This window comes from Eumetopias jubatus, unplaced genomic scaffold (assembly GCF_037043125.1).
Source record: "Eumetopias jubatus isolate StellerSeaLion01/CBP00866 unplaced genomic scaffold, mEumJub1_p1.0 scaffold_6, whole genome shotgun sequence".
NCBI classification, from domain to species: Eukaryota; Metazoa; Chordata; class Mammalia; order Carnivora; family Otariidae; genus Eumetopias; species Eumetopias jubatus.
The window spans coordinates 34,840,370-34,865,035 of NW_028274812.1; the positions used below are offsets into that span (position 1 = coordinate 34,840,370).

General features: G+C 34.6%; 1 protein-coding gene across 1 annotated transcript in view; it reads right to left on the reverse strand.

The window, feature by feature from the left end:
* Positions 1-24,666, reverse strand: part of LAMA2 (laminin subunit alpha 2) — a 468,253-nt gene that overhangs the window by 320,386 nt on the left and 123,201 nt on the right. Inside the window, exons 9-12 of the mRNA XM_088023741.1 lie at positions 23,088-23,187; positions 15,894-16,054; positions 2,817-2,957; positions 522-695 (exon numbers count right to left, since the gene is read on the reverse strand). Of these exons, the coding sequence (XP_087879867.1) occupies positions 522-695; positions 2,817-2,957; positions 15,894-16,054; positions 23,088-23,187 (576 nt within the window). The remainder of the gene's footprint in view (positions 1-521; positions 696-2,816; positions 2,958-15,893; positions 16,055-23,087; positions 23,188-24,666) is intronic.

A 24,666-nucleotide genomic window follows, 5' to 3' on the forward strand; every position in this document is an offset into this window, starting at 1 on the left:
AGGTAGAAAAATTAGCTGTCTTGAATATCAGCTTTGAAATAAAATAGAAACAGATGCAGAAAATTTCAGTAAGTATCCTACCACAGACAACTCTAGAAAAACAGCTATTTCAAGTAAACACAACACAGTTTCTTCCAATATTTATCATTTGTTTCACAAAAATATCGTTGAGGTTTTGCAAAACTATCCTAGAGTCTTCCTCAGTGTATTCATTCATTCAAAAATTAGCATAAATATGACTTAGAAACCACTCCCCCCATCCCCCAAAAAAGTTAGCATAGAACACCAACTATGTAAAGTTGTATATTAGGGATGCTATAGACCATTAACTTTTGGTATACATACTTTCCACAGGGGGCCTCGGAGAAACATCCAACTTAAACTGATTTAGTTGCTTCTGGCCACCCAATGCATCATGAATTTGTTCTGACCTTTCTTTAAAAAAATACTTAATAAAACCCATTTCTCTGTATTGATCCGCTAAACCGAAGTAGCAAGAAGCCAGCACTGTGTGGACTTACTTTGTTTCCCAGATATGGAGCTGGTGCACTCCAGTAGTAGCCCTGTGGCAAAGCACGGTGGGATTCCTCACTGCTGATGCTGATCTGCTGAGGTGGGTCTAAGTCATCCTGCTGGGGAGCCACTTGAACGCGGCCAGAGATGTCCATCAGGTACCAGCCACGCATGTCTTGTATCTTCAAGAAAACACAGAATCATCTTACTTATGAAAAACAAAACCAAAAACCACCTCCAACTCTTTCTTTCCTATTCTGTATAGTGTCCACTTTTTGGAAATTAAAAAAAAAAACCTATTAAAGTTTAGAAAAACAGAAGAACTGTGGAAAATGTGAAACTTATATGTACTCATTATAGATTCTCATTGTGTTCTTGTTGATTCTAGGAGTTTGGATAGTAATATGTAATAATCTGTTATTATTGATCCAGTACTTTTTAAAAAGTTATAACTCCAAATACTTCTTTCTTAAAAAATAGAAATGTGTTCAAAGTTACACAATAATTATAATGTTGTAAATTATCAGAGAGTTGGGCTCTAAATTGCATGTATTTCATTCCACTAATAATTTCTTGTTGCTGATGGGAAAAATAATTTCCAAAAGGTTTTATATATATATTTGTAAAACACAGGAAAAGAAATAAAATATGCAAGCGCCTGAAAGTTAGCTTTTCATTCAGTATTTTCACCCTTTCCACTTAATTAAATTTCAGTTTTGAGGCTTAAGGACATTTGAATCCACCAGCCTGTTGCTATGGCCACAGCTCACAATACTATACCTAGTCCTTCCCATGGGGTTCAAAGTATTATAGGAATTCATAGCCTAGATCCTTGGCCCAGAAAAGGAAGGAGCCTTAAAGGAAAAATTAGGAAACACATGATGATTTGCTTTTCCATCTTTAGACTCCAGCCAGGAGAGGGCATACAGCTACAATTCTAATTTAGACTGCCGTATCTAGTTGGGACAAAACACAAGATATTGAGGTTTGTTGGCTACCAGGGGCCCACTTAGATGTGAGTGACTTGGTGTTGTAGGTGATGGGGAGCAGAATAGTGATGGTGATAATCTGTGGATGACAGATTTTTAAATTTTTTTTTCATGTAGAGGTCATTTGATTCTCCATCTCCCAAAGCTGTGGAATTGCTGGGACTAGACCTTAAGATATATGTTACTTCCTTCTCTCCTCTTTCTAACATCATCCTTCAGGGATGCTAAGACAGCACAGTGAGATTCAGACAAAGTTCATTCCAAAAGGCTAACCGAAATGCAAATATCAGTTGGACCTAATTGCTGAAAACCAAGGCTAAATGCCACTTCTGCTCTTCTGCTGACCATGGAACTTTGATGTTAATGGAACAGTCTAGAGGGTGGGGTGAAACTCTACAAACAGGAGGAGGAAGTGGGCTAGATGTCTAATTGCTGTTGGTGCTAGGCAATCTGTTCTGAAGGCAATACATTTAATAGTGTATAGATTTCAATTTAAACATGAGAGTACAATCAGAAACTACTCATGAAATTATAGACTTGACATAAAAGCAACACAGGCAGAAGAGAATATTTGGTAGTTGTGTTAAGGATTACTTACCTGATTAAAGTTGAAGGTGTGTTTGGAAGGTTGTTTACTGCAAAAGTGTGCTTTGTAAAGCACAAATCTGGTCTTATCACTCCCCTGCGAAAATACCCCAGTGACTCTCCAAGGATAAGAATCCAACTTAGCATTCGCAACTCCGTATGGTAGAGTTTCTCATTCCCTACCACCCCCCTCCCTGGACTTCTCTTTCTCTAGCTTGCGTCCTGCTACTCTGTAGTCTTAAGAGCTGCCATACAGGCTATTTGAAATTCCTTGAGGGTCCCATTTTCCTCTCATACCTCCTCTATCAGGACACAAACCACTGTCTGTGCAGAGTTGAAAAGGCAATGGGGAGCAATTCTTCTTAATTTGTATACCAAAAATATCGGTGAATGGAATACACAATTCTTCATATCATACCCGATGCTTTCTCTATTGAATCATATGCCGTTGGGGCTATAATCACAATAATCCCATTACTGCTTCACGTAGTAATCATGGACACTGAAAAGACTAATATTTACTATTTCTAAGAGATTCCAGGCTCCACATTGCTACAAATAAAACCTTCAAGTCTTTGATCAAAAATACACAAATAGCATTTGAAAGAAAAATCCATCCCTTCTTCATGATAATGGTAAGTAGAAACTTACTACCAGAAAACCATTTTTAAAAAATTTCTTACGGAAGAACAATGGAGCAGGGTACAGAATGAAAAAGCTATTGCTTACACGGCCATAGGTCCAGTAGGAGCTCTGACATCTGTCTGAAACCCCGGAACAGAAACACTCATCACAACCTTTACGATTATCCTCTTGCAAATTGAAGAAGCCGGCTTTACAGCGACTGCAATCCCCACCTTCAACATTCTCCTACAAATAGAAACAGAGATGCTCTTCAAGATAACTGTCTCTCTCTAGTTCCATGAAAGGAAAATATACACTGGATCATCTTCATTTTACCCCTCAACCATATTTAAAGGATAATGATATTTTTAAAAATCTGCTCAAAATCTCATTATTAAGCTGCCTCCTTTCTAGCCACACTGATGCGAAAGGATATTGGATATTAATCTACTGTCATAAGGCTACAGTTTTGATCTGCAGGTATGTCAAGAGTTTGGAGTAAACACCATGATAAATACAGCAGTGAGTTACACTGACAAAAATGGACACAATCTGGTTCAGCATTCTCTGTTGTTGAAATACTTCCTCTTAGAACACATGATATATGACAAAATTAGAGAATTAAACTCATGGATGTGTAACAGCATGTTGATATTATACAGATGGCAAGATGCTTTCCACATTACATATTAAAAATACATACACTTGGGGCCAGCATGAGAACCTGACAGGGAGAGAAACTGGAATAAATGGCCATAGATTTCCTTGATGCAACTAAGCAGAAAAAGAGGAAAGTTTTTTCTTGGTTAATTTTCACAGTGTTTTCTTTAATACATTGGTGTAGCCAGTTAATCATATAGTAATAATATGGGAAAAATAAATCTCATGCGGTGACTGCTGTCCAGATTGGTATCATTAATCCTAGTCCAAACATACTGAAAAATTATTTGTTTATAGATGGGCCTATACCGTGGACTCAGGCCAGGGAAAGCTGATTATCTGATGAAAAACTGGGAAGGCTGTAGTCTCTCAATTTAAAGAACAGTTAATCTTAACTAATAACTTCTAAATGAAGGCTCCTTGCTTTCTAGAAACAGATTCTCAGTATTCCCTACACCTGCATTTGCTCCGCATTTTTTTTCTTCCTTGAATTCCTTCAACACCTTAATTCGGAAGCTTTCCTCCTCCTTATAGAACTTCTGTCTCAGCTGTGTTCCCATTGTCCTTTGCACATTGCTCTGTTATAACCACCAAAAGAAGCATAGGTACATCTTCTGAGATTGTCGTCTCCAGTTATACACCATGATCTATTCAGAGGTAGAAACCTTGTCTTAACTTGTTTTGATAGTTCCTAGAAAATACTGGCATTCCTTGTACAACACTGAGCACGAGCTAAACAAAATTTTACTAAGTTTAAATGAATTCCTTTTTTTAAAAAAAAAGATTTATTTATTTATATAATTAGAGAGAGAGCACAAGCAGGGGGAACAGCAGAGGGAGAGGGAGAAGCAGACTCCCTGCTGAGCGGGGAGCCCAATGTGGGGCTCGATCCCAGGACCCTGGGATCATGACCTGAGCCGAAGGCAGCCGTCTAACTGACTGAGCCACCCAGGCACTCCAGTGAACTTCTTGGTGGTTGTGCTTTTCATCCACAGCAAAGTACCATGCATATAGTAGATGTTTAATATAACTATTTTTTGAATAAATCAAGACTGGGCAGAAGATAGGGTTGATAAGATCTGAGAACATAGGAGAAAAAATAAGAGAGAGAAAAAGAGTGTGGAAAAAAATGGCAAGATTTGTAAGAATAAACAAATAAAGAGGTTCTGCTTGTATCTGAGAGAATAATTTATTTGGAATTAACTTTTTGACTCAATTTGTATGACCCACTTAAGACCACAATCACTTCTATATTGTTGGGAACCTAAACAAAGGGGTGTCTCCTGGCCCATTTCACATGTCAAATTTTAGCATCCTGATATATACGCAAACTGAGTTATTGCCACAGACATTCTTGCTAGTTTTTATTTCTAAGGCAGATTTCAGATATTTTCAGATGATAAATGTCAGGAAAACTAATCAAAACTAATTTCAGACCTATGGTGACAAGTAACTCCCTAAAGCCCTGAAGTTGGGAGGATCCTCAGAAGAGTATACAGGCAGGAAAGATGAAACATCTTTATAATTACAGTTTAGCTTATCCCACTGAGGACACAATACAGCTGTTCTGTAGACTGTGCTCTTATGCACTTGGTCTAATCTACTTTTCATTTACTCTAATTTGAAAGTTCATAATACTACTTTTCTGAGATTCAGACTGAGTCCAACAATTTGAAATTTTTAGACATTACATTTTCCTTATCTCTGTTTTAGCCTGGTAATATAACCTTGAAAAAATAGGATTAAATAATTTCAATATTCAATTAATTAATAACCTGAGGCAACACATTTGAGTAGGAATTCTAGGGACTCTAAAGATGGATAGGTCAAGGTCTCTGTCTTTAAAAGTCAACATCTAGAGCCGGCTAAAATGATATATTTACAATCCACTATAATGCAAGGTGGAATAGGATCGTGCATCTGAGAAATCAATTAAATTATGGGAACACAGAGGAGGAGGGACTAATTGTGCTACAAGGCCTTGAGGAGGCTTTGGGACAGGAGTGGAATTTGACCTAAATTTTGAAGCCTGGTTTAAAAATTCAACCTTTTGGATGAGATAAAATGAGAGACCCATGTTAGCAAAGAGATTGGAAACAAGAAATAATTCAAAGAGTGGAAGATGCATTCGTTATTTATTCTTTCAAAACAGAGACACTGAATATTTCCTGTATGCTAGGGTCTGCACTTGGTACTTGGCTTCCAGTGTCCCTGCCCTCACATAATGAACTTTCAAGGTTACTCTGAGATATGGATCTTTTCTCTTCAGAACTGGTAAATCATTACAGGTCATTCAGCAGGAGGTAAATCAAAAGAACTATACTTGATGCACCTAAGTTGGCAGGAACAGGTAAAATGTCGACTAAGAAAGGCAAGACACTGGTACAAAGAACTCTTTCATCACCACATGGTGAGGTAAAGGATTAATTCAATAGACTGGGAATGCTCAAACCCTACATATTCTAAACTGAAAAGACCATCCCTTGACCAGCTCCTGGGAGATAACCTATAAGCCCTTGGAATATTCTGCTTGATAAAAATGTCTTTGTATACTTGGGGCCAGGGGTCACACCAGACAGTTTATGCTAACAATGCCACTTATGGTGAATGTCTAGTTTTGTTTACCCATGACCCTGGGCCACATTTATCAGCTTACAATGCCATTTATGGTGAATGCCAAGTTTTGTCTACCTGGGTTTCTGAGTCACAATGTATCAGTTTGATCTCTGGAGGAACTGGAGACTGGTCAGTCATATGGGAGCTTCATACCTGAATGACTGACCTCCCAATAAAAATCCTGAATAGCAAGACTTGGGTGAGTTTCCTTGGTTGGCAATACTTCATAAGTGTTGCCATACATTGCTACTGGAGAAATAAATACTTTCTGTATGATTCCGTTGGGAGAGGATAACTGGAAGTTTGCACTTGGTCTCTTCTAGACAATTCCCTATGCACCTTTGTCTTTGCTGATTCTTTCCCTGTGACAAACCTCTCAATCTGCGAATCAAAAATTCATATCAAAACGATCTTCCAGAAATGAATCAGGAATATAATCATAGCCACAAGAAATTTTCAGAATTCTGTGAATCCTTCTCACACACCATGAGTAAACACACTCAACATACTGTGGTAAAGATAATAGGATGTTTATACCTATAAAAACAGGTTACCCAAAGTGATAGCTTTGCTTTGTTTGTTGTGACAAATCTTCAAACCAAAACATTTTAGACCTTTTTATAGGTCCTCAAGCTAATCCTATTCTACATCCCCATGCTCACTTCAACCCTCCTCATAAGTAATGATCAATTTCTATAAGATTTTCATAGACCTTACACATGACTGCATAGCATGTCAGCTTCATGCCACAACTTTAAGTTTCTAGACTCCTACTTATTTAGTCCTGAGTCTGCACCATATTTTTTTCTTTAGTGAGCGGTAGCTAGGTTCATTGGATTGAAAAGTGCTTGGTTCTGATTGTTCTCAGGTTCTACAACAGACAAATATTAAGCCAAAACTAAATAGTAAATATGGTGGATATAGTACCAACTTATATATCTGTCTTCATGGCCTAACTAAAAGGGTATTTCGAGGCTGACAGGAGATGAATTGAACATAAAATCTTTTTAGATCACTAGAGCTCTGCTTTCCGGTCATGTCTCAACCTGTAGAGAATTAATTAGTTACAGCAGGTTCAACTTCCTTCCTCCTTTTCCAATCTCCCTTGAGAGTATATCTAAGTAATTTCTTATTTAAGGATTGTGTTTCCAAAGTTTTATTTCAAATGATATTATCTTCAAAACAGTGAAAACATCACAAAACAGTTTGATATTTAATATATTTTAGATTGGCACAATTCAAACACAATGGGACAGTGTTCCAGGACTTATATTGAACCTTCATAGAGAGAAGTTCCCCACCTTCTACTAGATTGCTAACATAGACAATCTTGGCAGCTTGGTTCTCAATTCTTTTTATGGGTTCCAAGGTACATAATTGCTTTTTCAAAACTTCTTTGTGGTTCATCAACAATGCCATACCTGAAGTGGCTGTGATTATATTCCTGATTCATTTCTGGAAGATCGTTTTGATATGAATTTTTGATTCGCAGATTGAGAGTGAATCTTCTGCTTTATGGGTAATTTCCTTGAGCAATTTAACTTACTATGCTGTCAGTATCAAATTATTAATAAAATCTATGTTATTTTTCACTATTCCCTTATTTACTATTATTACTCACTCATATCATCAAATCATAGGTGATATACTAAACATAAAGCAATATGCGAGATGCCTGAGGGAATATAAAAATGTTCAGGATTATGGCAAGGGAAGTAAGAGTATGGACAAATCAATATACTACAAGGCAGAAGGAAGTCACTGTCCCTAAAGGGTTACTGAGGACATGCTGTGAGTCAGACACCAGATTCATCTCCAGAGTCCTCCATCCCTCTGCAGGAAAAATAAGACAGAAAAAGAAGACAGGTGTCAAAGTAACTGATCCTAAATATCCAATAATGGTGAGTTTGCAACTTCCGGCCCAAATGTTATTTTAGTCATGAGATTTCTCTCTCCTTTAGCTATCATTCTATTACCTCTTTGTACTGATCAACTTCAAAAAGAGTTAATGTATAATTTAATAAAATTTATAAAGGTTGTTCTGTTTATTTAAACAAAGGGGGGTCTAATTTATTCTCTCTCAGCATTCAAATGGACAGCTCTTGTCAATCCAGTAATTTTAATATTTTACTTATTTAGAATTTAATATAATTCAATAGATTTTTTTTGTACTTTACAAACTTACTGATCATTTTTACACCTAAGCCCATGAAATAGGTAATTTCTAGAACACTCCCAACTTCCACTCTAGAGATTCATATTCCCTTATATCACCAAATTTTCTTAAAACCAAATATTCCACTTTCTTGGTTTCTAAACCATCGTTCTAGTTGATTAAAATAATTAAATAGCAACTAATAATAGTCAACCATTTTTCCATGGTAAATAATTAATCCGTGTAACAAATATTTTTATTCTCTTATCTGCTGATGATAAACAGTGCCTCTTCACTTTAGAACAGCGCTTCCCAGCCTAGTTTTTTTATTTTCAAGCCCCTAAGGAGCCAATTTCATTACCTTTTTCTTTTTTTCATAATCATCCTCACCATGAAATTCTTCATTCCACAGATATACTCTATGTACAGATATACTGTGTGAATATGTTTGCTATATATGTAAAACGAAAATGGCATTTCCACCCCTCTTAGAACCAATGTTCACCCCCTTAGGGAGAAATGCATGCTTTAGACACTATTTAGCTGAGTAGATAAGTAGATATGTTGTGGCCCACCCTACAAAATATTTATAATAACTGCCTTTTCTCTTTTGGTAGTCTTTTCCTCTAAAACCAAAGTTGAATTAGAAAAACCTTACTCAGTTCTTTTATCTTAAAGTCAGATACTGTTGGGTTGACACAAATTTTCTTTTTGCTAGCGCTTCCTCCTCACAGGCTCTCTCTAGAGAAATAGAGTCACAATCGGTCCCCGGTATCCGTGCTCAGGAAGCTGCCTTCTTATAAATTAGGTACAACTTCAGCAGTACATGTTTAACTGTGATTGTTAGTCGACTGGGAATTCTATTGAGAAAGTTACCCGGAGTATTTCCAGTGACATTTAAGTTATTTTTTGTGATAATTGCTCCAGGAATGTTGCAGTCATGCCTGTTTTTTGGGGGCGTTTGTAGTCAATTACAGATTTTCCTCTGTTATGGGCTTCATTCTAATGCATCCAAGTATGAAAAGAAGTTAACAAAAGAAGGATAATTAGCTAATTAGCAGTATTTGTTGAGTGCTTACTCTTTAAATACACTGCTCCATGGCTAAATAATAAGCAGTTGGTGGTTAGGAAGAAGAAAACAGAAGAAAACAAGTTCTCACTTTGCACAACTTCAGCTTTTAATATTAAAAAATTGATTAACATAATATTTCTCAACTGTCGCTGTTGCAAGAGACGAATTCCGGTATGCACTTTTCATGCGAAAAAATTTACATCGGTAATTTAGATTCAGGATCAAATATATAAATTGAATGCCTTTTGTAGAAATATCCAGGGTTTGAGCCTAACAAGTTAATGAGGTGATCATTCTGTATATAAATGGAAAAAAGGGAAATACAAAACCAATAAAAGTCTTAGCACACACCATGAAAATCCTATTAGAGGAAAAGAGTGGAAACTTAGCTGTACTTGTAAAAAGAAATATAAATAAAAAGTAATTAGTACGTATTTATGATTATCCCTTATACCTGCAAAAGGCTTCGATGTTATAATTACACCTATTGAGAGTTAGGCAAGAAAAATTTAATATCATCATTTTATAGATTAAGAAATAAGAATCAGCCAATTTCAGTGACTTTCAAATTTTTGCAATTTTTCATTTTCTTTCTTCCTTCTTTTTTATGTATGAGTCACTGCCAGCTTCTTATTGATCGATGAAGAGAATAAATAACAGAAGTGAGATTGAAATTAAATAGATTGCAAGCTGTGAAAAGATAATAAAGGAACAGACAAAGATGTTACAAGTGATCATGGCAGGAGAATGATTTCTATCAGGGGATCTAGGATCCCAGCTTTGCTAAGAAAGTGGAGATGAGCCTTGAAAACTGCCCAGCAAGCAATGGGCCAGGGCTCGGGATGAGGTTTTCCCACTCATCTTAATAGACTCTGGGGGCTCCTGGGTGGCTCAGATGGTTGAGCATGTGCCTTCGGCTCAGGTCATGATCCCAGAGTCCTGCGATTGAACCCCATATAAGGCTCCCGGCTCAGCGGGGAGCCTGCTTCTCCCTCTCCCTCTGCCTCTGCCCCTGCTTATGCTCTCTCTCTCTTTCTCTCTCTGTGTCTCAAATGAATAAATAAAATCTTTAAAAATAAGTAAATAAATAGACTCTGAAATTCCAAAAAGAGCTTGGTGCCCCCAAGGAATGTAAGCCAGGCTGGAAGACAGGGACCGAAGCTCCAGAACATTCTGGGAAGATAACCCAAGGTCAGATCACATAAGCCTGTAAGCCAGTAAGGACTTAATGGAAAGTGCAGTAAAAAACCCAAAGCAAAGCACGATGAAAATATACACTTTGATTTCTAATCTTTTCCTTCACTATTTATCTTTCTATTATACTTTGATAAAATAAAAGCACATGTTCCAACCTAGATCAAGGTCAGTTTATATTATGTATCAGAGTCTGCAATCCAATGGCTTTTGAATGGATAACATGACACCAAACTTCAAAAGGGCCAATTTCTAGCATGTGGTACTTAAAATAAATACCAAGAGTCTGAACAGCATTTACATTCAACTGACTTATACATCTGAGAATGTTTGCCTCTTGTAATTCACAAGAGGATAGAGGAATTTTAAAAATTTTACTAATGCATAAAAATTAGTATTTTCGTGTCTTGAGCTAGCGCTGTGTTCATATTTTGAAATATAATGAGGATGATGTTCATTAATATCATTGTCTGAACAAGGATATAACAGAAAATTTATGTGTAAAATTGATAGTAGTTGATACATATTAATTTCATTTATGTCTTTTCAAATCGGGAGTTTTTTTTCCCTTTGATTAAAGAAATTTTAAATTGGGAATTATTTTAAAGTGCCAGAAAAGTACATATGACAATTATCCATTATCTATAACCTAGAGGTTAAAAAATATTAACATTTTTCCATGTGTGCCTCAGATATATTTTTAAAGGAATATTTAGGCACATTTGAATCTCACTTCACTTCTATCGTAGTCCTTTCCCCTTTTCTCTAGAGTTTACTCTTCTGAAATACACATATCAGTGTATTTAAAAATTTTTAATTTATATATGTGTGTGTCCACACAATATAAAACTGTTTTATGTCTTATAACTTCACACAAATGAAAGCATGATGACATTGGTTTTCCTCACCTCACCTGAAGTTTCTGAAATTTATCAATGCTCAGACATGAGGACCTATTTCAATCACTGGACTGTTCCTTGTATCAAATTTTATGAAAATATTGCACTTCATTTTTCTTACTGATTTATGTATATTTTGATTTTTTTCTAATTTTTATCTTAACAAGTAGGTATATGGTGAACATCTTTGCTTCTTTCTACACATTGTACAAGTTTCTTTAGCGTGAATATCTTGACGTGGAGTTGCTGACTGACAGGACTTCATTATCTTAATGAGACCAGATACCCTACTGTCCTCCTAAGCTCGTAGTACTAATTTACCCAAATGACCGCAGCAGTAAACATTTCCATTTCTCCAGGTTTTCACCAGGATTTGATATTATTCTCTATTTCCCCATTTAAAATTTTATCTTACATTCTTCAATAATCGTCTTAAAAAGTATCTCCATTTAAAAATACTTATTTCTAGGTATCATATAGTTTTTGTTGCTATTCTAAATATTTTCATTACATTTTTTCATTGGTTATTACTGATGTATAGAAATGCTATTGCTTTTTATAGACTGATTCTTGCATTCTTCAAGCCAGTGGAACTCTCTTCTGGTTTCAATATTCTTCTTGCTAATGTACATCATCGAGTAGTGTTTTCAGTGCAGTTGGACTGAGAATGGTAAACACACACAGTGATCTGATATTTGTCTCTTGTACATATGATACATATTTGTCTCTAGTACATATGATATATACAATAAAAATATATCTAATACATTTAACACTCTTTCAATCTTAACTTGTGGGCAAGTTTTCTACTAGGAGGTTTGGTGGTGGATTTCTTTTTTATCTTCTTCAAATGGAAAATACTGAATTTTTTTTAATTCTTGACAATTCTTCTCTCCATCATTTTTGGATATTCTTTCTCACCTATTTCATCTAGTCTCTTTTTTGGCGACTCCTGCTTCTTATGTTGAATTTTATCCTTCTATGAGCCATGCCACTTAGCATCTCATATTTTCATTTCTTTACCTCCCTGTGTCAATTTATAGGTAATTTCCTCAGGTCTGCATTTCTAATTCTCTCTTAAGCAGCTTCTAATATTTTTCTCAGCCCATTCACTGAATTTTAAATTTCAACTAAATTTTAAATTTCAACTCTATACAATTTTTATTTCTAGAAGTAAATGATATTGACTGCTTTTCCAAAGCTGCTTATTTATTTTAATATAGGGCCCTATTTTGTACTGTTTTTCCTATTTTTTATTCTTTTATCTTCAAATCATATTTTTATGATTGTACATTTTTCACATATTTCTCTGATTCATATGATAAAAATATATACTTTTATGTTTATACAAATTATTTCAGACTATCTTATTCTTCTAGGTCTTAGTGTACAAACATTCTGACTTTTGTGGCTTCTGATTTCATTTTGTAGTTATTTTCCTTTTGTGCAGTGTACTGCTTTATGGTGAGCTCATCATCAGGTGAGGCAAGTGGGAATACCACTTGCCTGACTTGTTGAAGAATTCTAACATAAAGGGAGAATAAAACTGACCACGTTCCCATGTGGTACACAGGTTTGGGTGTTTGCTTCCTCACTGCACACCAATTTTTCTCCACCTAGAGCCCCAAAGGAGAAAGAAAGTTACCATTGCCACTGCCAGCCTGCAGGTGGAATTTTCTGGTGCCTGTTTCACTGTCAGGGGACATTTCTAGAGTCTAAGTGAAAACTAGGTGAACTTAGTTTTAATTTCCCTCCATGAGCCCAAACCCTAATGTCAAGTCCTAGAGAGGCCATTAAAACTCCCAACTTTAACCCGCATTTTTGGATTAAGACAAGCCTCCCATCCCCCACCCTTATGACCTTTGTTGTTCAGCTTTGCTTAGGCTTATGCTTATTAACTTAGATTTTCCTCTTGGGTCTGACATCTAGAAATTTCCCTCTCTTTCCTGTATTAACATGATTATAAATTTATTTACTTTGTTTCATCCAGCCTATTTGTACTTGAAGTGGCAGAAATGGTGCCCAATTTTCTCAGTACGATATCTTACCAGAATGTTAGCCATTTAAAATTTACAATAGAAATATACTGAAACCCAAGACTTCATAACCAAGTGCTTTCTTAAAGTGTCTACATACTTCAGTAAAGACAATATTTCTTCCTAATGAAAATCATAAAAAAAAATACATCACATGGTATAGTGCAACCAAATAAATGTGTACATGTTTTCTGGTTAACATGCATTTTGGAAATGAACATTTATATTGATATCATTTTATTTGAATTTAAGTCTCCAGTATCTTAGCTGCTCAATGAAGTATTGCTTGTTAAATACCATTTAGATCGATCCATATTGTTTCAAATAACTAGTGGACACACCTATGTCTAATCATGTTTTTGTAAAACAGAATAACCCACTACATTTCTCTCTACATTAATAAATATCTGTTCAGTATTTAAATTATATGCATATTTGGTTGGAACACTGGGTATTTATTATTCTTTTAAACAAGAGACTATAGGTACTTAATTATAGTACATTACATGCATGCATATTATGATATAATTCACCTGCTGTATGCATATAATTAGTGATTTTTAAAATTATGTTTATGTCTATTGAAATTGGTTTTCTGCAAGTTTTTATCCTAAAAAGAAAAAAATACATTTAGTCTTATCTAAGAGGTTATAGTCATCTATTTAAAATATCACACAGTTGAAGGGCAACTCTTTTAATGATGCTACTTATTTATTCTTTTATGATTTCTTAATTGCTGCTTTGTGTTTTAATTGTCTGTGTAGAGCTTCAAGTGTCTTTGTAAGAGGCATGTTTCTTAACTAGGATGGTAATCACTCGGTACAAGACAGAGGCAGGCAGAGATCCGGTGGGGGGCAGGCAGTGGCTCAAGGAACTTTCGCTCAGAGTCCTGCTAGTGGCTATAGCTCTCTTGTTCTAGCCTTTCTCTCTATATTTACCAAAGAAAGGAAAAAATGAGGCCTGCATCCCTCACTCACTTGTTACTCTTTCCTTGCAAATACCAGACATTTCCAGTGTATGAACAGTACGTATATAAAAACATTCCTTTTCTTTTTTCCATTTTGATTTCCTGTATTCTAGAGACTCGGGAGATTTCTCTTCATTTTAAGTTCAGCTTTGCCTGTCCTTTATTTGAACAAGTGATAAAAGTTAGAGATTTCCGGGGAGTTTTGTAAAAGAAATAAAATCCACACAAGTTACATTTTTAGAGAAGATGAACTAAGCCTGTAGGATTGTCCAAAAAGATACACAGGATGAAGAGCAGAGGTTAGGGTCCTTAAACAAGTGATCACCCACAGACGGCGACACAGTCTTGGTCTGCACTGTGGCAATTTGTCATTTCAAAGAATATTGGAATAAAATGTACTATATCTAGGAAATTTACTATGTTCCAGTACATGAAAACTTTTACTATAGATTATGGACTTTCTGTCAGTTTACACAGACAGAAGTTGTATAGTTTCAGTAGTCAAAAAAAGGTACCTAAATGACCCATGATATAACATAAGCCTATTATGTAACTATTATAATATTTAGCTTCTTATGTCAGACATTCTTGTCCCAATAAATATATACATCACATTAATACTAATATTTCTTCTTGTGTTATACTTTAATGCTTGTATGCACATACACACATAACAAATGGAAGCATATAATTTACAGCTTCCTAGATAAGATGAATGATTTAATAAAGGTTCTTAATAAGGTTCCAACCATGATTGAGAACAAAGAAAAAAAATAAGTAACATTCATTTTTATATCAGTATGACATTCTAACTTTTTCAATGATTGTTCATTCTCTTGACTAATGTAGATAATAACACTGCTCAATCCCAATGTTTTGGAACTGATTGGTACAGCTAAAGGAAATCAGTTCTATCGTTTTAGACTTGGACATGCCTCTGTTTCCTCTATGCGTACAAGCTGTGGTTGTAATGCATCCCTCCGCGTTAACATGATGAGCTATTGGCTGAGTATGTACAACAAAGAAAGTTGTATTTCTGAAAGTACTCTTAGGAGGAAAAATTGAGGCTTTCATCAATTCCCCTAGGGCTTCTTACATTTTCGGTAATAAAACAGAAGAATCAGAATGTAGCATTTTCAGACAATCTGGGTCTAAACTTCAGGAGATTATTTAAAATGCCAGAATGTAACCCTCAGCAGAATTACCTTCAGAGTTAGATAAAAAGCTATGGTAAGTTTGAGTGTATAATCGTTTTTACAGGGTTGCTCTTTGTAATGCTGTTTTTCAATTCACAGACTAGCTGGGTAATGGGGGAAAGGTGTTTTTGCTATAAAGTGACACCTCTTCTTAGGGTGACCAGTCCTTCTTGAGTTGGTAGGTTTTTAGACAAATGGTGGATGTATGGCAGCCGCCAACCTGGTTGTAAAGAGGCATAGAGGAGGACCACAAGGAGAATAGATGGTGGATATTTACAGGAGAAGTTGTTACAATTGGCTTACTGTCAACAGACAGAACAGAACAGAGAAGCCAAGGAAAAGGACCTTCTGTCTTGACAGCCAACTTTACCGGCATATACAACACACCTTGCAGTTGCAGGGTCCAAAGCAAGGGTCCTCATTTGTGCTCCCTGCACCACTGCAGTTACACGGCTTGCAGTCTGGGTAGCCAGTGTAGCCCCGGGCACAGCGGTCACAGCTCACACCTCTGAAGCCAGGTCTGCAATGACAAGACCCAGGTGCCAGACCTAAGGGAAGATGAGCCACATATCGACAAGTGAAAAACACACACACACTTCAGTTCCTAAGGCTTTAATGATAATAACATTCTAAATTCTATTTTGACACAAAAACAAATTCACGAATATCGATAAAAAAAGAGTTAAAACCAAAGGGTATAAGGTTTAATTAGAAGCTGGCTACAAGTCGCTAACACAGTATCTCTTACATATCTTTAAAATATGATTAATATAACATAATAAAAAAATAGATTTGAATTAAATAAAAAAATAAAAATACTAAGAATGAACAAAAGAAAGATAAAAATCTCGAAGCATCTACCAAATCTAAAGCTACAGAAAAACTGCCACAATGATCAAGGACTCATTTCCATAACTGACTGACATTCAAAGAATAAGCAGTGACCTGTGATACCTGTTGCTTCATAACTCAGACTATCATGAGATGGAAAAAGTGTCTGGCAAATAAAAATATACTGCTTAGACCCCAAATTAAACAACAATCATCAAAGTATGACATCACTGAGTACAACAACAACAAAAAGACTGAGAGTTCGTGGGGATAGATATTTTGAGGACAAGACATAGAGGAAAATGAAAGCAATTTAAATTTACTTTCTCTTTTTAAATAGAGAAATGCAAAAGACAATTTTAATTCTCCTTGATTAGAAAAATGCAAAATGCAGATGAATAAATACGTTATTGACTTTCAAAATCTGGAAAAGTATGAGAGCAAATCAGTAAAATATAGCCCACTCAAAAAAGGAAAGGAGGGAAGAAAGAAGGAAAGGAACATTACAGGGGGAAAGCACACAGCAGAATGACTGTCCAACCCACACGCTAATCATATGTAAATGAGTTCACTGTCTTACTGCTCCCATTAAAACTATGTGCGTGTAGTGTTCAGAACAGATGGGCAAAATAAGAAATATTAAAAAAAAAGAATGTAAATCTACATTAAGAGAGCATGTACAGTTGTAATATTAGTAATGGCCAAAGTAGAATCCAATGAAAATAGATTCATTAGGGGACTCCCGGGTGGCTCAGTTGGTTAACTGCCTTCAACTGGGATCATGATCCCAGGGTCCTGGGATTGAGCCCCACTGTAGGCTCCCTGCTCAGCGGGGCGTCTGCTTCTCCTTCTCCCTCTGCCCCGCTCCCTCCTAAGCCCCTGCTAGTGCTCTCGCTCTCTCTCAAATAAATAAAATCTTAAAAAAAATAGATTCATTAGGACAAGCCCTCATTTTACGTTGATGACAATACAATAAAAAGCATGACTTAAGTTATTATATTTATACTCCATAGAAGCACTAATTTTAGGTTCAAAAACATATAGACAACAAAAGATTTGGGGGCTTAAAAAGAAACTGGCCAAAAATCAGTGGCTGAGAATGACAGTAACCTACTCACTTCAAATATTTGTAGACGAATTAGAAAAAAAAGACATAGAAAAACGTGAATCACCTACTATTGTTGAATTACACATTATATTGTATATACCTACCTATTGCAGCTCATCATTAATCTACAAAAATGTTCAATTTCTCAAAGCAGAAATGATCCAAGTCTTGTTTTTTTTTTTAATGTTTTATTTATTTATTCATGAGAGTCAGAGAGAGAGAGAGAGAGAGGCAGAGGCAGAGGGAGAAGCAGGCTCCCCGCCTAGCAGGGAGCCCGATGCGGGACTCGATCCCAGGACCCTGGGATCATGACCTGAGCCGAAGGCAGACGCTTAACCATCTGAGCCACCCAGGTGCCCCCCAAGTCTTGTTTTCTTAACATAAATTACTACGTCTATATTTGTAACAAATGTCATAATAAATTAGGATTGAAATAATTTGAAATATTAAACATGATAATAGAATATTTTGCGAAATTCCACCACTCTAAAAATGAATAAATAAATGTTTCTCCTTTTAACTCGAGTGAAAGAGAAATCGAGACTTTAATTGTGATTAAAAAGCTTTCTAAGTCGAATATAATAGCAGTGAGAAAGGAATTTAATGTTTATGGGATATAGAAAAAAAATGGTAGCCACTTTCAAGCTTAAATACATTAAAAATGTAAATAAGCTAAGATTTAGCTCATGTAATTATAAAAAAAAAGATAAAACCAAATGAACACCACAGGAAAGAAGAAGGTTTGAAAAATAAACAGAAAGAAAATAAGGCAAAAGAGAACCTTAAAGATAATCAAAGATATCAAAAGAGGACAAATGATCAAAGATCACCACAAAAATGTTTTAGTAGCAGTTAGTTTTTACAGTGGTTTCAATGTTTCAAACTCTTATGGAGCATCTAAAACATGGAGAACTATGTAATTTAGTTTATGAAGCTGGTAAAAACTTGGTATCAAAATCTAACAAAGATAACCCTAAATAAACATAATAACAGCTAACAATTAAATAGCACTTATTTTATGCTAGGCATTATGCTTGGCACTACATACGACACATGGGTTAATTCAGTTAATACTCAAAACCTCAAAATGAGGTAAACACTATTATGTTTCCCATTTTACAGATGAGGAAACTAAGGCACAGAGAAATTAATTTGTTTGCCAAGACTGCACAACTAGCAGATGTCATAGCCAAAACCAATTTAACATATGAAGTCAGAGGAGCAAATCCTAAATAAAATAAACACCAAACTGAATCCTCAAGTACATTAAAAGGCTCTTATGTGATTTTATTTATATAAAATATAAATTTATATAAAACCAAGAAGATTTTATTCTGGTAATTTAAATATTGTTTCATATTAATAAATTCATTTTTAACATATTTTATTCATAAGTCAAATGAAAAAGAAATCTGATCATTTCAATAAAGGTTGAAAAAGCATTCCAAAAAATTAACATTTACTTCTCATGTTAAAATCTCCAGACACTGAGACTAAGTGTAGATGTACTCCATATAAACACCGTGTCTTTTTTTTATTATTATGTTAATCGCCATACAGTACATCATTAGTTTTTGATGTAGTGTTCCATGATTCATTGTTTGCGCATAACACCCAGTGCTTAATATCGTGTACGTTGTAACATTGTAATATAGCGAACTAGATGTCCAAAGACCCCCTCTTGGTCAGAACATTTGAGAACACAGAATAAAGTTAGAGACAGATAGACAGACAGAATGACTGTGGTTTAAAATAAGGAAACTCCTTGAAGATCAGAAACTACAAAATTAAAAAGAGAGAGAGAGAGAGAGAAGAGATTCTAAAGAAATAAGCTAGCCCTTAACCAGTATCTTTCCTGGAGTTGACTGACTCTGATTAACTAGACTAGAGCACTGAGCGTGGCTTTATGGAACAAAAGACAAATTCTAGGTACTACTCAAGTTAGGAGATCATATCAGAGATTATATAAACTCAAGGATCCTGAAAGGATAAACTAGGACATTTACACAAACACACACACACACACACACACACACACACACACACACACACAAATCATGGAACACACAAGAAAATAAGGCCCCAATGAATAAGTTAGCAGAAAAATCAACCCCCAGGATTAGGTTCAGATAGGTAACAGAGAATGTTACTAAGAGATACAGAATATAAAATAAATATACTTAGTATGTTTAATGAAAGAAATTGTATTAAATATAGATCAATTTAAAAGAGACTACTGAAAAAACAAAATACAGCTAGAAACTCTCTTTATAAAATATACCAAATAAATCCCATACTGATTAAGGAACTAAGTATCAAAAAGTGAAATAATAAAAATTAAGAAAATGAATACATTTGTCCGATCTTGGGATAGATGAGAATTTTAGAATTCTAAAGGCACATCAAAAATTCAATTAAAATATTAAAATATAATAATCTTGACATAGTATCTTATTATAGCTAAAGAAGTTTTCTAAGTTGTAATAGGTGATTATATAAAAAATTTTAAAGTTTCATACATAAAAAAAATCTTAACAATAGCGAGACACAAAATCTGTTTACGTTTATAACAAATTTAACATCTGGTTGTTGTTTTTAATATTTAAAGAGCTCTTACAAATCTATGAGGGAAAATCCACCTTATACCAAAAGTAATCAGTTTTCTGGTAATCAAGGTAATGCCATAAAATACCATTTCCCACTATCTGGTTACTCATACTAAGAACTCCAAAGCATTAGACTACAACTTAGGCTCTCCTAAAAAATCATCAAGCTAAACATGAAGATAAAAATGTATCATGGGAATGTGTCTAATTTTGTAACCCAGGTCTATATTGAATAATATATAATTATATTATAAATTCTGATTATTACATTTCAATTTTAAAATTAGAAGAATTAATTAGGTCTCAAATTAAATATAACTGTATGATCTTTTTTGGGGGGAATCATTGATTTTTATTTTTTATTGCATTCGGTTTTTCCAGCTTTATTGACAAATAATTGACATGTCATTGTATAAGTTTAAGATGTACAACGTTTTGACTTGATAGACTTATCTTTTGTGAAATGATTACTACAGTAGTGTTAGTTAACACTTCCATCACCTCACATAATTTCATTTTGTGGTGAGAACATTTAAGATCTACACTCTTAGCAACTTTTGAGTATATAATATAGTACTGTTACCTATAATCCCCATGATGTACATTAAATCCCTGGATCTCATTAGTCTTATAACTGGAAGTTTGTGTCCTTTGACCAGCATCTCCCCATTTCCCCCACTCCCCAGTCCCTGGCAACCACCATTCTGTTCTGTTGTGTTTTTTTTTTAATATGTTCAGCTTTTTTAGATTCCACACATAAGGGATATCATACAGTTATTGTCTTTCTCTGTCTCACTTATTTCACTTAGCATAATGCCCTCAAGTTCTGTTCACATTGTCACATAATGGCAGGATTTTCTTCTTTCCCATGGCTGAATAATATTCGATGATATGTATGACATATATATTTATGTGTGTATGTATGTATATCTATATACCTATATATAGATGATCTTTGAAAAGATAAAGATGCAATTGACAGATATTGCCAAGTGAGCTGGAAGATCAGTGGAGAGTATAGGGACTTACACATAGTAGGACCTCAAAAGATGAGTCTAAATTTAATGGCTCATAAAATAATGACAAACTTTTTATTTAACATGAGAAAGATACCATACATAAGAAAAATGTCTGAATAGTGGAGAGAAGGAAGGAAGCAGTGTGAATGAAAATATTTCTTTGTCTTTTAAGATGGAGAGTCAGTAGGCAATATTTAATGGTGATGAAAGTACGAAGAATACTATTTAGATATTGTCTGGAAGATAAGTTTTTCCAGAACTGAATAGAAGAAATGGCTCAATGTGATAAAATTTGGAAATGAGACTGGGGGATGAATAAGTTGAAGAGGATACTATTGCTATTTATTTTATTCTCTTCCCAATTGTTAAAATTTTATTTTTACTATGTATGGTTTTTATAATAATTGAAAAATATTTATACACAAATATCTTCACTAAAGCATTGGTTACAATAAACAAAATTAGAAACAATCTTAATAGCTATATAAAGTTGAGTGGGTAAATAAATTATGGTATATCCACATAATGATATACTATTCAGGTACTAAAACCAGATTTCAGAGAAACTCTCAACAGTTTGGGGAAAAACTCCTTATGTGAAGTTAACACAAACATGTTAATAAGAGTATTTATGATGAATTACCACTGCATTGTATGCTTATTTTTCTACTTTTCAAAATTTTATCACTTTTTCAAAAATAATATACTTTAAAAAGTACAAAAAAATAAAAAGTACAGGGGCGCCTGGGTGGCTCAGTTGGTTAAAACCGCTGCCTTCAGCTCAGGTCATGATCCCAGGGTCCTGGGACCAAGCCCCACATCGGGCTCCCTGCTTATGCAGGAAGCCTGCTTCTCCCTCTGCCTGCCGCTCCCCCTGCTTGTGCTCTCTCCCTCTCTCTCTCTCTCTCTCTCTCTCTCGCTCTCTCTGTGTGTCAAATAAATAAATAAAATCTTTAAAAAAAATAAAAAAATAAAAAGTACAGAAAAAGTTAAATGACATTACTGAAAATAACATGATTTAGTTGTTACTACAAAAAGATAAGGAGCCATAAAATGAAAAATGACCTCAATAATTCACCATTTGAGATTTAAAATAATCAGAGTTTTAATCTTTTAAGATTTAAGACTCTAGGGTTTACCTTGATAATCTTACAGTTTTATAAAGAAGCCAGGTAAGCTACACTGTGCCAAAGAAACATTGCCAAGGTTTTAACTTGAGAGCAATGGGAGGAAAAACTCTATATCGTAGCCATGATTCATTGTCTTTCCTAAGAGAAGAATCCACTCTTAGCAGTATAAAGAAACTGTTTCAGATACGTCTTAATGTTCTACTTAACTTTGGCAAGCAACTGTCCTGGAAGTCGCTCTTCAAAAATTTACATCAAGGAGTTATTTTGGCATTTGATTCTTCAATGTTTGGAGTTCATCACAAATTTCAATCCTCAAAGAAAGTATGTGGCTTAAATTTCTGTCAGCCTCTTTCCCTTCATTAACTCATGACTACTATCTATTTTTAGTCCTTTATGTTCAGTTTTGCTTTCTGTACTACTGACTACACCTCCGTGTGTGACGTCTGTTCTCTCCTCCCATGCAGCACACACATCCCTCAGTGAATGCGGTCTTTTCAGGCTAGAAACCACAGAAACTACAAAAAACAACTCCATAAATAACAAGATATTAAAAAATTATATACATCACAGATTTCTGACTGACCAGAAGATGGGCATAGATATGTAAATATGTATATGTGAATATACATATATATGCATATAATGTAAAATAAATTATTTAACTCTTTTTGCTTTTAAAGCATTATAATTAATTAATTGTAATTAATTTACAGGAAAATAATTATTGAGATGAATAAAAAACTGCTTCCTGGAAGGAACATTGATAGATATGAGAATAAAATTATTAAATGAATGAAATTTACTGTAAAATGTTACCCTAAAAATAATCATATCTGACTTTTTGTTGCCCTTTTATCAAAACAACAGCTCTCTGCTATCGCTCTCACCTCGTCGAGCATGTTTTTCATCCTTCACACAGACTTCATTTAAGGAACCAACTGGATCACAATGGCATGGCTGGCATGGTCTTGGATAATTTGGAGATACCTAACAAGAATATTAAAAGGCTCTTAATCAAATGTAATAAAAAGATCAATATTTTTCAACGTGGCAAACTTTTAAGGACAAAATAAATTTAATAACACATAGTAATAAATTATATTGAGAAAATTATATAGGAAATTATCTTTAATATATATTTGCAATTTCCAAAATCCCTTTCTAAATAGATACACAAATGCAAAGAAGATAGTACAATATACTTCAATTTTTTGCTACCTATATTCAGCAATTATCAAGATTTTGCCATATGAGTTCCATCATTTTTCATTCTTCCCTGAAGTTTAAAGAAAACTGCAGATAGAGTATTTTAATCCTTACACATTTCAGTATTCATCTTTCTTTTACAATCGTAGTATCATTATAACAAATAAAATAACAATATTTACTTGATAGTCTCTAATATATATTCCTTAATAAAGTTCTTCTGATTTTTTTGTGTATGTTTTTCTTTTCTTACAACATAGTTCAAAATTAGTAATTTCCCCAAATTTATTTTTTAGGACATTTGTTCACGTTGATCATGATGTGGCTAATTAAAAATAGAAATTTATATTTGGTGCTGAAAAAAATAATATTAGGTAGGCAAATTAAACATCTAGCTTCCTGGAGAGACAGCACCAGCCACGGGCAAACAATGTAGTCTCCACAATTAGGAAAATGTGAGCTCACATCTCAGTGTGCCTGCTGACTAGCTATGTGACATCATGTAACTTCTCTACTTCCTTGTGATATGAAATGGGGCTTCTACCCAAATATTAGGCACTTGAGAGATTTGAATTTTTTAAGAAATAGTGTAGCATAAGTATTTTTATAAGTATTAAAACACCATAATCTAGGTTCCAATTCACTTAATTGACTTGTAATAAAAACAGGAAGCTTCCAGGTTTTATCATGATAGTGTCTTGTATGGTCCAATCTACTCTCAGATAACAATTATTAATTCCGGACAAAATATGAAAGCAGAATATTTAAGGGCCTGGGAAATTAATCAAAAGCAGGCAGAACTTGGAAGAAGTCGAGGTTTGAAAGAAAAAAATATACTAGCTGAGATCTATGTTCAGAGATAGGGAGCTCCAAAATCTGCATATCAACACCCTTCGAATGCTTAACTGATCCAATAATCATACATCCGTTCCAGAGACTCCAAGGAATCCAGTGGAAAGTAACAGCAGGAAAGCTCAATGATGTGAGTAAAGTTTTCAGGTCTGCATACCATAAAGTAAACAGAGATTGGAGTTGTCAACCAAGTTTGCAAGATTAGACAACCACCTGAAGCTTTCTGTTAATCTACCCTAACACAGTGTAAAGCAAGCCGCTACATAATCTAGTTTAAAACTACTAGAATGAATAAAGGAACTCAGGTATAGGATATAACATCAATATTTGAAAATCTTGATAATAATATTAAGCAATTTTAAAAATTATTTTTTATAATACATAAATATACTGAGAATTAACAAAAGA